At 35.5% G+C, this 15,412-nt stretch overlaps 1 protein-coding gene across 1 annotated transcript in view; it reads left to right on the forward strand.

The window, feature by feature from the left end:
* Positions 1–14,115, forward strand: part of LOC132155395 (unconventional myosin-IXb-like) — a 29,749-nt gene extending 15,634 nt beyond the window's left edge. Inside the window, exons 23-41 of the mRNA XM_059564257.1 lie at positions 197–321; positions 402–875; positions 1,178–1,238; positions 7,644–7,717; positions 7,893–7,984; positions 8,154–8,338; positions 8,519–8,626; positions 8,751–8,921; positions 9,318–9,359; positions 9,458–9,569; positions 9,656–9,729; positions 9,910–10,099; positions 10,976–11,104; positions 11,201–11,306; positions 11,388–11,519; positions 11,756–11,879; positions 12,402–12,499; positions 12,766–12,893; positions 13,127–14,115. Coding sequence (XP_059420240.1) covers positions 197–321; positions 402–875; positions 1,178–1,238; positions 7,644–7,717; positions 7,893–7,984; positions 8,154–8,338; positions 8,519–8,626; positions 8,751–8,921; positions 9,318–9,359; positions 9,458–9,569; positions 9,656–9,729; positions 9,910–10,099; positions 10,976–11,104; positions 11,201–11,306; positions 11,388–11,519; positions 11,756–11,879; positions 12,402–12,499; positions 12,766–12,893; positions 13,127–13,389 — 2,688 coding nt within the window. The 3' untranslated portion in view covers positions 13,390–14,115. The remainder of the gene's footprint in view (positions 1–196; positions 322–401; positions 876–1,177; positions 1,239–7,643; positions 7,718–7,892; positions 7,985–8,153; positions 8,339–8,518; positions 8,627–8,750; positions 8,922–9,317; positions 9,360–9,457; positions 9,570–9,655; positions 9,730–9,909; positions 10,100–10,975; positions 11,105–11,200; positions 11,307–11,387; positions 11,520–11,755; positions 11,880–12,401; positions 12,500–12,765; positions 12,894–13,126) is intronic.
* The last annotated feature ends 1,297 nt before the right edge of the window (positions 14,116–15,412 follow it).

The raw sequence follows: 15,412 nt of genomic DNA on the forward strand, positions 1-15,412 counted from the left end.
TGATTTCTGATGTGTCATGTGATTCAGTTTTGCATCACAGGAATAAATTATATTTTACAAAAGAAAAGTGTAATTTTTTTATTTAATTTATTTTAATTTTGAACTGTCATGAGGCTCAAACGGTTTGTGGACCTGGTTGGGAAACTCTGATAAATGAAAATGTTTCTGAGCAGATGTTTCCTCTCTCATCCCTCAGCGATCATGGCGTTATTTGCGGAAGACATACCGAAGCAGTGCAGCTATTGTGATCCAGACTGCATGGCGAAGGTCCAAGGAGAGAGCTGAATATCTGGAGAAGCAAGAAAAGCTCAAAGCACAAATGTAAGTCCAAGTTACCTTTTGAGTGTTTTTATTTTTTTACTTCTAGATAAAACTATTAGTCATTTGAATCTTTCTTTCAGATCTCAGACAGAGCTGGGCCATTTGAACAAGACTGAGGAAAAGAAGCAAAGTCAACCAAAGCCACAGCCTCCACTGCCTGATGAATCCCTAACAACTGAACAAAAGAAGGCCGAAGAACTGAGCCCACAATCAAACACAGGGACCAAGCCTAAGGTCACAATACATCCTACTAGAATCACAAAGCAACTCATCATCAATGAGGAACAACCCATTCGAGATGATACAGACAATATTGTCAATAAAGGACAACCATCTCCTACAGGCCTCCCTCGGCCTGTGTCGCTTCCACTGAACATGAGCCAAAGTGGTTCTGCTGAAACTCAAAATAATGTACACCTACAACGTCATGACAGGACAACTAGGTTGAAGGAGATTCCTGAAAAACGGAAGGAGAGGAGGAGGGACGTAGCACACGTGGAGAACGTCAGTGGTGAGAGGCTACGACTTCAAAGCCTGAGAAAATCGGGTATACGGTGAGAGTTTTGTTTTGGTCATTCTTTTAAAGTAAAGTTTTTTTTTATTAGGGGATTCTCTGGAATGCTTCTATCTGTAAGCAGTTATTTTTGCATAACCACTATTCTGTATATTTGACTGTTGTCCCGGAAAATATCATAAATGTTTTGTCTAATAATTTATCTTTTAATTAGCCATGTAATTATGTATATTCAGTTGGTCATTAACCCAAATTTTCCCAGTGCCAAAGTTTTTCATGCAGTAATGACTGGCTGATAGTACATTATTCCTTATTTAAATGTTACTATTTCATATATGATAGGAAATGTGGCGTCTCCCAGTCCCTGGATAATGTGTCCAGAATCAGTTCTTCAGAAAATGAGGTACTGTTTAAAAATTAATTTTGATCTGTCTGTTAAATCCAAATATTTAGTTTTTTTTTTTCTTGTTCCCCAAACGGATGTATAGCAAAGTATACACTTGCATTCATAAAAATTCATAGTTTACACAAAAATATTGAGCAGCACAAAAGTTTTCTTTATAATATGAAATGTTTCTTCAAATTGGCATATCAGAATGATTTCTGAAGGATCATGTGACACTTAAGACTGAAGTAATAGCCGTTAAAAATTAAGCTTTGCCATTACAAGAATAAATTACATAAAATATATTAAAATAGAAGATTTATTTTATGCTATAATAAATTGAACAAAGTAGGCACACCACAGCTCCAGAGATATGAATATTTAATTGTGTTCTCACCACAGATGACGTTTCGAGCTTAGACTCTTTTCATCAGACGTTTAAGCTCAAAAACGTCACCTGTGGTGAGAACACAAATATTCACAATTATATATTATCTCTGGAGCTGTGGTGTGGTGTGCCTACTTTGATGTTTTGTTCTGATTTTTTTTGTGGTAGAGCACCCTCATTGAGCTTTTTTAGCCTAATTGAGGTGCACTCTTAGACTATTTTATGTTATAATAATATAAAATAATTGTAGCCATGGTGAGTGTAAGAGATCCTTCCAAAAACATTTAAAAAATCTTACCAACTGCAAACCTCTAAACGGTAGTGTATGCAAGTGTACAGCAAAGATGCTGTACTGATTAGTTCACAGTGTTTATGCATAACTGGATCAGCAGGTACAGGTGACGTTTTTTTGTTATCCTCATCTAAACCGGTTGACGTATCATAGGTTATGGTTCACAACCAAAAGCATTTTGTACACAAGCGCCGGCAAGCACACTAGTCCAGTATCCGCATTGGAACTGGAGACTGTGGTAAAAGACTGACCTTTTGCACGCAACAGCTAACATGCCATGAGAATCAGCGTTAGTTCAGTGTAGATCATTTCAAAGACTTCTCTTTGGAAACCAGGCTGATCCTGTTCTTGGATGTTTCTGACTGGAAGTCGGTTTTGTTTCTTACCTTTTTTGTTTCAGTCGACACAGTACACAAATGCCCCGTTTCCACTGCAGGAACTTTACCCAGAAACTAGGGACTTTGGCCTGGTACTCGGTGTGTTTCCACCGCAGGAACCAGGAACTAAATAAAGTTCCGGGTAAAAAAATGCCCCTCAGAAAGTCCCTGCTGGCGAGGTGGTACTTTTTCAAAGTTCCTGAACTTTTGGGGGCGGGACTTGGCCGCTAAACATCCTGATTGGTTGAGTTCACGCAGCATTGGTTGAGTTCTACCACCATTTATTCGGATCAACATTTTCAAAATATTACTGTTATTGTGTCATGAAATGTAATTTTAAAAGTATTTCAGGCGAGAATGTAGATGTTTAAAATTCAAATCTGTGGTTTATTTATAAAGACAGCACCTATTTAAAATTGTGTTTCGCCGATCTCAGAGACGGTCAGCTCGACGCGACCAGCGGGAGCTCAGTCCTCATGTATCCGCCGAGAAGCAGCCTCTCCTCGGCTAGACCTTCTGATATGTGCCGCTGGCTCTGATGTCTCTTTAGTGGTTAAACATAAAATATAATTCAGCTGCGGGGTAAATCTAACAGGTTTTCTTTGGTCTGTATTCAATTTATCTATATGTTAAAATGAAAATAAAAAAGGCAAATCTATATAATATTTCGTTTCATTGTAATGGCTGTATATCCCTGAACTAAGTACATTTATGCAGCTGTTATTATGTTTACATGAAAACGAAAGGAGGCAGTGTTATTTGATATCCTATTTCGTTTTATTGTAAATATACTGAGAGGAAAATTTCAGTAGCCAAAGCGAGTTTAGTTCACGCAGCATTGATTGAGTTCAACCACCATTTATTCAGATCATGTTCAAAATATTACTGTTTTATTGTGTCATGAAATGTAATTTTAAAAGTATATCAGGCGAGAATGTAGTTGTGTAAAACTCAAATCTGTGGTTTATTTATAAAGACAGCGCCTATTTAAAAATGTTTCTCGCCGATCTCAGAGACGGTGAACTCCACGCGATCAGCGAGAGGTCAGTGCGCATGTCTCCGCCGAGAAGCAGCGTCACCTCGGCTAGACCTTCTGTTGTGTGCCGCTGGCTCTGATGTCTCTTTAGTGGTTAAACATAAAATATAATTCGTTTTGGGTAAATCTAACAGGTTATATTTGGTCTGTATATTTATCTATATGTTAAAATGAAAATAAAAAAGGCAAATCTATATAATATTTCGTTTCATTGTAATGGCTGTATACACATATCCCTGAACTAAGTACATTTCTGCAGCTGTTATTATGCTCAGTGTTGGGAAGGTTACTTTGGAAATGTAATAGGTTACAGATTACAAGTTACCCTATTTAAAATGTAATAGTAGTGTAACTTTTTTAATTACTTTAATAAAGTAATGTAACTAATTACTTTTGAGTACATTTTGATTACTTTTATAAATTTCTAATGAATGTTTATTTGCAACTGTTAATCATCTTCAACCATTTTACACCATGCAGGTTTAACCTTACAGTAGTGCTCAATACTGTCAGACTTTCACCATCCTTCATCACTTAAATTAAGATGATCACATTTGAACACATCCACCACACAATCAGACTTTACTTAGAGATTGATCTGAAGTTCAAAGCAGATTTAAAATCAAAATAAATAGTTTATAGATACTGTTTTTGAAACCAAATCTTTGCATAACTACAGGCATCTAACTGCATCTAACAATGGTTTGGAGAAAAATAGTTAATAAAAAAATAAAAGCATATACATCAACTCAAATACGGTTATCTAATAAGCATGTGTACTATTTTGTGTACTAAACTCCTGAAACATTGGTGTCTTTTTGAAACACTGCTGTCTCTTTGTATATGATATGATGATAGTTTCTCAAAATAAGTAAAAAATGCTCATGAAGTGACTGTTCTAGAGATTAATTTCCATGGGGGGCGGACTGGGGAAAAAAATAGGCTGGGAAATCTCACACTCATACACCCACAACCCATTCTGAAACATGGACAACCCTTTTTTTTTTTTTGGACCTGACATCAAAAAGATTTGAATCCTTAGGTTGGGGGACTTGCAACGTAGTTAAGAGTTCTCTCCTTGAACTGCACCTTCACTTCCATTATCCATCCATCCTCTCATGACTTTAATACTGAAGATTTTTATTTGACTTTTACCATGTTTTGTAAGTGCAATTTTGTTTTTTTGGCAAATGAATTACCATATTTATTTTTACTACAAATTCCATAATTAAACCACGGTTAGTGCCATACCATAGACTATATTAATTTTCCTAAGGGTTGTGTTTTTGTATCCACTAGCTCCCCCTAAACCTATGATAAAATATGATGATTTGTCTGCTAACTTACTACTGTAACATTACAAAAGATAATAATGACGTCGTTTATACAGTATTTTGTGTGATTGCGAGCAGTGTGCTGCTGCTTGACTAAGTAAACAAAGACAAAACTACATTAGCATATTTACAGATGAAACTGACCTGCACCTGAAACCCTGAACAGAAGTGTCGCTTCTCTGCTCCAGCTGTGCGCTTACACAGTTCACTCCGGTCTCTCTCTCGCATTGATTACTCGGAGTCTGATCCAAACCGTTCGGCGGAGGCGCGGAGAGCGCGCGAGCCAACCATTGCCAGTCACGACTAACCGATTCATGATTTATTAGAGATTTAATTATCGAATGGCGGATTCGGAAATAATCGCTTTAGTATATTCGGCCTGCAATTATACGATAACAATATTAAAGTAGAAGGCCAAATCGTCTGCCAGGCCACCGGGAATAGTCCCAGTTCTCCCAATGTCCAGTCAGCGCCTGATTTCCACAGACACGCAGAACGTGCAGGATTCATATTCAGTCTTTTTGCGTTTTAATATTCACAGACATCAGTCCATATCGGGTTTTGATTCAAGTGTACTGACCTACTTTTGATTTATTCGTCCAAAATGTGGCATATTGCGTCATTATAGGCTGAATTCCATTTTTATGACTGGATTCTACGAATGTGTTTTCCGCGTCTCGGAGATTATGGGCCATATGTCTTAGTGCAATTTGGGAAAGTATAAGCTGTATGTGGATGTGTGTAAATATTCAAATGTAATCCTCTTTGTAATCGTTACAATTTTCATAAGTAACTGTAATTTAATTACTCATTTTTTCTTAGTAACTGTAACTGATTACTGTTACATTTATTTTGTAATTAAATTACGTAACGCCGTTACATGTAACTAGTTACTCCCCAACACTGATTATGCTTAAATGAAAACGAAAGGAGGCAGTGGTATTTGATATCCTATTTTGTTTTATTGTAAATATACAGAGAGGAAAATAGTAGCCATGGTCAGCTGACTGAAGCTATCAAGTATATGCTGCTGTTTGCAGATTTCCCGGTTTTGCGTCGTCGCGGACATCACACTCCCGAGTCGAATGCACAAAGTCCGCACTACCGAGAATGCACGTCCAAAATCAAAGTACTTTGTATTGAGAAACGCGCGCAGAGCTACGTCACCAGTCTATTTGCCTAATCTTCCCGGTACTTTACACCGCGGTGGAAACGCAGAAAGCAACAGGTCTGGGGGGAAAAAAGTTCCTGGGAAAAAAAGTTCCTGGTACAAATGTTCCGGGTAATTTCGGTGGAAACGCGGCAAAACTGAGGCTCCTGCTAGGTGTGCTAATTAGTGATTATAGTAAATAAATGTAAGAAGAATAATGTTGTGGTTGCTTAGTTGCAGATGTTTTAAATTTTTGACTCTATATACCTAAAGCTGGCCAATGCTTTTGATGTTTGTATGGCTCCAACAATGGGCATCATTATAGAAGTGATTTAATCATATTTTATAGTACTAATTGGGTCTTAAGTAATATTACATACTAGATTATTTTAATCATAATCATGTTTTATTTTATTTTCATTTATATTCTTCCTCAACTTCCTCAACTCCCACCTTTAACAGCTCCGTTATCTGTTTTGTAAGGTTTTAGTTTCTTATTTATTTACTTATCATAGTACCTTCTTTGCTAAATGGTTGTCAGCTAAACTGTTGTTTCACATCCGCTTGAATGTTATCTTGCTTTATCCTGAACTGTCTGTATGTATGTATGATGGGACCATGGGCGTAGATTACGTTGGGGACTTGGGGGACGTGTCCCCTCCACTTTTAATATCACGGAAATTCGTCTCCCACACTTTTTCGGTCAAGTGTGTTCGCTTAGAGGTTTTCAAGAGCTGGTCTGGTGTGAATAAATATAGATGTAAACTCAAAGATACAGGATAGTCTGCGCATGACCTAATATTTTATTCGGACCCAGAAGGCGAGATGAACATCACGAAGCGCTAAACACTCATGCAGTGTGTGTTTCATTCATACTCGAAGCCGGAGCATGCTCTCGCGCAGAAAAGTCATACCAGGAAATTCCTAATATGGACAAAAGCCTCCAGCTATCGCTGTATGAAAACAGTTGTTTTGTAGTATATAAACAATTATTATTTGTTATTGTCCAGCAGTTATAGATTTCTAAGAAATTTGAGAAAAATTTAAGTTGCCTATACACTACCAGTCAAAAGTTTTTGAACAGTAAGATTGTTCATGTTTTTTAAAGAAGTCCCTTCTGTTCACCAAGCCTGCATTTATTTGATCCAAAGTACTGCAAAACAGTAAAATTGTGAAATGTTTACTAGCCTATTTAAAATAATTATTTTCTATTTGAATATATTTTAAAATGTAATTTATTGAGATTTAAAAGCTGAATTTTTAGCATCATTACTCCAGTCACACCATCCTTCAGAAATAATTCTGATATTCTGATTTGCTGCAAAAAAACAACAATATATTAGGTTTCTTTGATGAATAGAAAGTTCAGAAGAACAGCATTTATCTGAAATAGAAATCTTTTGTAAAATGATGTCTTTATCATCAATTTAAAGAATCCTTGCTAAATATAATTATTCATTTCTGTAATTTATTTTCCAAAAAATGAAAATTATACTGACTTTTTTTTATGATATAGTGTATAATGTTGCAAAAGCTTTTCATTTCACATAAATGCTGATCTTTGGATCCTTCTATTCATCAAAGAAAACTGAAAAAAATTACTCATTTGTTTTAAATATTGATAATCAGCAAATCATCATATTAGGATGACTATTTGAATAGAATGAATTAGGGACTATGGGTAACAAAGGGATGTATACTCTAAAAACTCATTTTTATGTGTAGTTTTGATTGGAGTGATTGTCAGGCATTCAGGGCTTGGATGAGTGAGCCACTATCTTTTCTTCTGTTTCATGATGATCATTTTCCTTAAGTCTCTAAACATGCTTTGGTCTTTCCTGTCCAGTCACCTGATACTGATGGGTACATGAATATCACAAGGAGGACAAGTGAAGGAACACCAACCGTCACACCAGAAAGGTGATCGGTGCTTTTCCATCGGCATGTAACTTTGCTGAACCTTGCTGTTCTAGCTTTTACTTGAAATATCACAGCTAATGTGATTGATTTATTTATTTATTTTTTATTATTTTTATAATCTGTTTTAAACATTTATAATACATATAAGTGTGTTGTTTCTGTTTATATCCTGTAGGGGGGGATTCCTAAAGTTTTTTAAAAGGCGCCTGACACCCCAGGATGGGAATGTAACTATGGCGAAGACACTGACAGAAAAAATGGAACTAGGTTGAATTATTCTCCAAGACCCACTTAATTAATTCAGAAATATTAAAATTAATAATTTATTGTATTTATTAAATACATGCACATAAAAATGTATGAAGTAGACCAGTTGTAAGTACTTATTCCAGTTGCAATGACTTCCCTCTTTATCTCTGTCTCTTTGGGCCAAAAGACAGTGGCTCTCACTCCTATTCTCCACGTGTCAAGAACTCTGCCACTTATCCTGGAAACCGCCACAAATCCACCATTAAAATCAGCCGAGCTACTCGTGTCCAGGAGAAGTGGAATGCTTCGCTGGACAGAGAGATCACTGACAGTAATGAACTTCACCTATTGGATGAGTTCTTGGGAAATCAGGTTTGTGTTGATGTTTATTCTTCATCAGAATTCTGAAAGGTATTTCGCTTTTTGGATTTGACACTTTAGTTGTTATAAATGTTTAATTTAGCTCCTGATAGCCCTGATCCTGATAGTTTGTTGTTGGTCATCACTTTGTACTTTTAAATACTTCACCTGATGGTATGGTTTTGAATCCAGATGAACGATCTAAGCACCCGCTCAAAGGAACTCTCAGAAACCGAGAAAATCTTCTTTTTAGCCACCACACAGTTCAGAGACACCATCAAATCCATGTACTCTATATCAGTAAGTTTATCTGCACTCATCTATAACCTTGCTCCCATCATAGTTTCAGAAATGCAGTAGATAAGTTACGTTTTTTTTTTTTTTTGGAAAGTGTTTGAAATGATCTGTTTCCTGTGCCCAAAAGAATCCCAATATCGGCTATAAGGACCTGATGTCAGGTTACCAGAAGAAGGTATCCAGTTTTGCAGGGCGAGAGAAAGCATCTGAAGTGCCGCTGGTGGTAAATCTTTTTCAGTCAGTTCTGGATGGATTTATCAGGGGAGAGCTCAAGCGACTGGAGACCGAGCCTTGTAAGGTAACTTTATAAGTTGTAAAGATTGCCACAGAAGCTTAGCTTTGCTCAAAAATATTTTTGAGAAGGTAAGTAATCACCAGATCCTCAAAGAATCTAGGCCTGTAGAATTCTGTAAAGACTGTACATTTCCACAGAAACACAATTCCCAGATGAATCCAATTTTGCTAATTTTCTAATGCTTATTAAAAAACGTTTCTTATACTTACCAAGGCTACAATTATTTAATCAAAAAGAGAGTAAAACTGTTATATGAAATATTCTGTGTTTTTGTAGAACCTCTTACAAAATAAATGTTTTGTGACTTTATAAATGTATTTGCTCTTTTATTAATCTGACCCAAACTACTTATCATTTTGCCTTGAATTTAGCTTATGTTTACCTCTGTCTAATTTGCAGGTGAAGGAGAGGAATAGAAGAAATTCTAAAAGAGATAAATGTGTAAGTTATTTTCCTGACATAGAAGCACGTTTATATTTGTAATAAAGGATGTGAATATTTATTGCACCTCTTCCAAAACCTTTTGTTTTGTCTGTAAGCCTGATAGCCCACTGGGTCACTTATTTAGCACATACCAGGTGACTATTATGCAATCGTGTGACCAGTGTAGCTCATACATATGGGGAATGGAAAAGGCCTTCATGTGCAGCTGTAAGTATCCACCATCCTTTTCTTTAAACACTGCTAATTGACAAGGATTCAGTGGTACTTCATTTATGCTGTGTTTTTTGTTTCAGCTTGTAAAATGGTCTGTCATAAGAAGTGTCTGAGAAAGATAACTGTAAATTGTACGGGTCACTGTGACAGGAAGGTGAGCACTGCTGTCATTACTTTACGTAGTATTACTCCATTCCATATACCCAGTGACATTTTTGCCATCATCCTCGCTAACATGATAGTGTAGATAATAACAGAAGTTTAATTTCTATTTGTAATAAAAGATGTGTTGGATCATATAGTTATAGTTTATTTGTATGTTTCCATTATTTAGAAAGCGGGTGAGCAGACACTCAACTTTGGTGTACCTCTCTGTGCCTTGGTGCACACGGCTGAATCGGTACCCTTTGTCATGGAGAAGATGCTGGTACATGTCGAAATGAACGGACTGTACTCAGAGGGCATCTACCGCAAGTCTGGCTCAGTCTGCCGAGCCAAAGAGCTTCACCACATTCTAGAGAAAGGTGATGGTGTGATTAGATTGCTCTTTAACACCTCATTATCAGAAATTAGAGGGTACTTCCTTCAAGTAATTTTTTTTAAATGGAATGGTTCACTCAAAAAAATTAATTTACTGAATATTGACTCTGATGTAGATGAGTTTGTTTCTCTATTGGAATAGATTTTGAGAAATGGATCATTACATCGCTTGCTTAAATGGATGGATCCTCTGCAGTGAATGGGTGCCATCAGAATAAGAGTAACAGCTGATAATCATAATAATACAGTCAATCAATAAACATCTTGTGAAATGAAAAGCTACATGTTTGTAAGAAACAAATCTGTCATTGAGATTTATTTTAACTTCAGACTGGTGCTTCTGGGTAAAATATTAGCCTTCTATCCATATTGCTTTGTTCATTGAAAAAGTCACCTTGTCTGATATAGGAGAGAAATATATGCATAGATCAAGCACCGTTTACATGAAAAAACAGTACAAAATAGTTTTATTTTGATGTAAGAGGATAGCAAGGGATGGACTTTATCACTGGAGAAAATGCCTTCTTTTTTTTGGCCAAAATGCCTTCAATGTTGGATCTGTTTCTAACAAAGCTTTTTACAATACTTCATTTGATGGACTAGACTAGAATTATGTGGATTATTGTGGTTTTTATCAGCTGTTTGGACTCTCATTCTGACAGCACTCATTCGCTGCAGAGGATCCATTGAGGAGCAAGTGATTTAATGCAAAATTTCTCAAAATCCATTCCAGTTTTCAGAAGATAATTATTTATGAGTGAATTGTTCCTTGATAAGTTTAACAAACTTTGTCATGTGCTTACTTCACTTGAAAATAGCTGCTAGTCTTTTATGCATTAAAAAGTTTTTAATCTCTCCAGATCCACAGGCCGTCAGTCTTGACAATTACCCCATCCACACAATCACCGGCATGGTCAAACTGTGGTTACGGGAGCTACCTGAACCACTAATTACATACAACCTCTACAATGACTTCATGTATGCTGCAGGTAGGGTTTTGGCCACATTCAATTTTGGGTGTGAAGGCTAAACATTTATTCCACATATGTTAGAAAGAATCACACATTGTCTTTTTTCTCCTCCAGATCTGCCAGAAGCATCTGAGCGGTTGCGTGCTATCTACCGAAAGTTGGATGAACTACCTCCCTCAAACTTCTCTACTCTTGAAAGGCTTATTTTTCATCTTGTGAAGTAAGGAACCATTGCATATGACTAAGGTGAATATTAGACATCCTGTGCATTGCCTCATGCATAATTTCTTTTTATATTTAGAGTGGCAAAAGAGGAAGCTCACAATAGAATGTCAGCTAACGCTCTGGCTATCGTGTTTGCACCCTGCATTCTACGCTGCCCAGATTCTTCTGACCCTCTTCTCAGTATGAAAGATATAAACAAGACCACTCTGTGAGAATCATTTTGGTTTATTTGTGTTCCTTTATGACTAGATTGTTTGTCTGGTTTGACATGGTGCTAATGGTTGATATTAAAATAGTAAAAGGTACAATACAAAATTCATCAATTGTGTAAGCAGCCAAATTGTTAATTGTAATTAACAGTTAATTGTTAATTGGCCAACATTTTGCAAACATACTATGACAACATTGCCTCATATGAACCTTATGGTTAACATTTATGTGCAGTTTTGTGGAAATTCTGATTAATGAGCAAACAAGGTGCTTTAATCAGAAAATGGAAGAAATTCAGCAGTTGGAAAATGCGGAAGCTATGGCCATTAAACAGCTCAGGCTCAGAAGGCAGAACACGGTAAGAAAACTTCACATACTAGATAAATATAAACTACCATTTAAAAAAAAAAAAGAAAGTAGTGCTTTTAATCAGCAAGTAGGCATTAAATATATCAACAATGACCCCAAAGACATTTATAAGGAAAGAATATTTTTGTTTCAAATAAATGGTGGTATTTTGAACTTTATCACTGTTAAACCTTAGTTACGATGTCAGGGATCAAATCTTCTATTGGAAAGATGATACTTATTATTCTGATTGTGTGATTCTTAATTGTTAATTATTTTAGTATTTGGTAGCCATTTTATTAAAGCAGTAAACCTAAATGGCAATGCTATTCTGAATACCATCATAGCTGTAGACACCCCCCCCCAACACACTGTGGCTAACTATTCATAATGTAGCAAAGCCTCATGTACGTTATCCATTAAATGAATGTGCAATTTCTAGTCTAATATTTTGTCCCTTTAGTATAACAGCTTGCAGAGTGCACCTCATGGCTCTCATCTTACATCATCTCATGATTTCATTTTCCATTAGATATTTGAGCGGCCAAAATTAGATTCAGATGATGCCTCGGTGGAGAGAGAAATCGAAAAGAACCTGCTTGAAAGAATCAGGTCCATTAAGAAGGAAAAGTGAGTTGAGAAATGAATGTTTAACATGACATTTTTTGTTCTTGCTCCTGGGAAAATAATTGACAAAATTGTTATTGGTCTTATATGCACAGTTTTAAATATGCTTAATTTAAAGTGAAATAGTATCATTTCACATGTGCATTTTGATTTTTTCAAACCCCAGTAACTTTTGTCCAGGGGCACAGAATAAGTTTGTGCTGATGTTGAGAGTTATTAGTACATACTTCTATTGTACCATTCAAAACCTATTCTTGTTTGTGGTTTAGGAATGATTTGGCCTTTAGACTACCTGAGTTTGAACAGGATAGCTCAGACGCTGAGAACATGGACTTTGAATCATTAGTCAGCTCTGAGAGTCTACAAGAAGACCATTTTGTGAGTTTGGACACGGAAGGTCAGTACTGAGGTACAGGACATTTTAATAACATTATGTTTGGACGTCCCCACACGCTCTTTGATAAAGAAGGCTTGGATTTGCTGCTTTTGCGGTGAGACAGTTGTTGAGCTTGAGTTATTTAACCTGCTGTTTCTCTAACCATGGGTTTGCACTGCTGCTTTTACAGAAATTTTACAAGTTTGTGTTAATATATTTAGTCTTCAGTGGCTAATCCATAGCATCTCTTTCAGCAAACACTGCCTTGAACAGCTCCAAGCCAGAGAAACCTTCTAAACCTTCTGATTCAACACGGGATCCTAAAACAGAGACCAAACGGCCTGCTGAAGAGTTGAACCAAAACATCTCTGTCTCATGCCAAGATGGAGTCCAGTCAAAGTGTGTCACCCAAAGCCAAGACGTTCCAGAATCCCTCTCTGCCTCCTTTTCTGCAGGCAATCAGGGCAAGAGATGTCTTTCAGACCAAGACATTCCTTTTATAGATGAGGATGTTTGACAATAAGTTACACCAAAAAGAACATATTGTAAAATCTGTAAAAATGTTTCTTTCCTGCAACGGATCAAGCAACAGTCGATATCCCATTTCTGACCATATCAGCTCTCACTTTGTTTTGAGGAATAAATCAAACACTTGGTTCATGCATGCTGACTTAAACCATGTTGTACTGTTGTGTTTGTAGAATACATTTGTAATACAAAACTTGGGTATATTTTAAAATAACTTTAAAGCCATAATTAATTTGTGTTATGTTTTGCTAAGATTATTTAAACATTCCTTACATTCTTGGCAACACTTTGGTAGGTTAAAATATTTTATTAACAGCTACTTTTTTTATATTATTGATAATTAAATGTTGTTTAACGCAACTTTTTGTGTAGAGTATATTGGAGTGGTCTGGGCATATATTATTGTTTTTTTTTGGTAGGCTCATTAGAGGAGTCATTATTCTCACAACCAAGAACTGTTCTCTTAATGCATTATTATATTCATTGTTTTCTGTGAAATTACTGTAAGTGGTGTATGTCGTGTTACATATGTGAATTTTTTTATATTGTTAAAACATTTTATTTGAAGATTTGAAAATGTTTTTGCATGCATTGTTTTATGTGCACTGTTGAAGCTGCTGCAAGATTTTTTTTTTAATGCACAGTTATCCATGGCAGATTCTAAGATGCTTTCTCATCAGCAGTCAAATTACATTTGTTTTAAAGAGAAATCTGTGAGAAAATGTTCATCATGAAGACAGATGTTTTATATTGTAAGGATAGTATATATTCTGCTCTAGTGAGGAGAAATGGTTAAAACAGGTTAAAACTGATAAGCCAATGCTGCATATTGAAAACTAGAATAAATTAGACATTTTAAAACACACATTCATAAACACACATTTTGTTTTAGAAATCTTAATACATCTAATAATAATATTTTTGTTATGGGAATTTAAATCAAATTATTTGAATTCTGCTCTTGGTATTGAAGACATAAAGTTCCTGCAAAATCATTTTGAATTCCTGTCATTTATTCCTCTAATATAAGTTGTATGACAAAGTTACAAATAATTATTTATATATTTTTTTTTTTGCTTGGGAGAAACCCAGTCTATTAGTGAGGATAACAATAAAAACAGCACCCGATTATGGTAATAAGCGCTTTATTTTATTTTTTCAAAACCAAACATACAGAGATACTTGATCTCAAACAGAACACAAACATAAACTTGGGATACATATAACAAATATACATTATGGAGGGTAAATCATACATTTTTATATGTAATGTTACGTTTTTATACATTTATTGTTTCTAGTGAATGAAATCAATGAGTCATAAAATATTTCAAGGTCTTTACAAAAGAATATATATATATATATATATAAAAGAGGGAGTAACAGACATTATTTTTTATTTATGTAGCCTACATGAAACTTCCCAAGAAGAATTATCACCTTTGAAGTGTTCTAAACTACATCTAAACCAGTATTACAGTTAAAAAGAAAAAGGATCATGGATTCATCTATTTAATTTATTTTATAAAGTATATCAAAAACCAACATAGATACCTGCTTCCAAAAGTCTTCAGAATATTTACAGTTACAGTAGAAGTGTGTTTCATTTTCTAAATTACAAAAATAACATTTTGGTGAGACACAAACTTAATGTGTTACAGGGATAGTACCTATGCAAAATTTTAAAATGTATTTCCTTTGTATTTGTAAAAAAGTATTAGTTGCCGACCATATTTTCTCAGTGAAAGGTATGAAGAATTATGCTTTTGGTTAACAGCTCTAGTAAGTCTTTTTCTAATTTATGAGTTATTTAACTTAATATCCATGCTATTAATACCTCCAATAACAAGATTTGGAATTTGTCGGACAGCTGAATTGTAACTAAGATGTATTTTCACAAGGTAAAGCAATTAAGGGGAAGGTAATAAGCACTTTGGGTTCAAAGACTGTTGTTCACACCTGGTTAACACCATACAGTCTATGGTTCACACCATAGACCAGGGCTATTCAAT

This window comes from Carassius carassius, chromosome 12 (assembly GCF_963082965.1).
Source record: "Carassius carassius chromosome 12, fCarCar2.1, whole genome shotgun sequence".
Taxonomy (NCBI): Eukaryota; Metazoa; Chordata; class Actinopteri; order Cypriniformes; family Cyprinidae; genus Carassius; species Carassius carassius.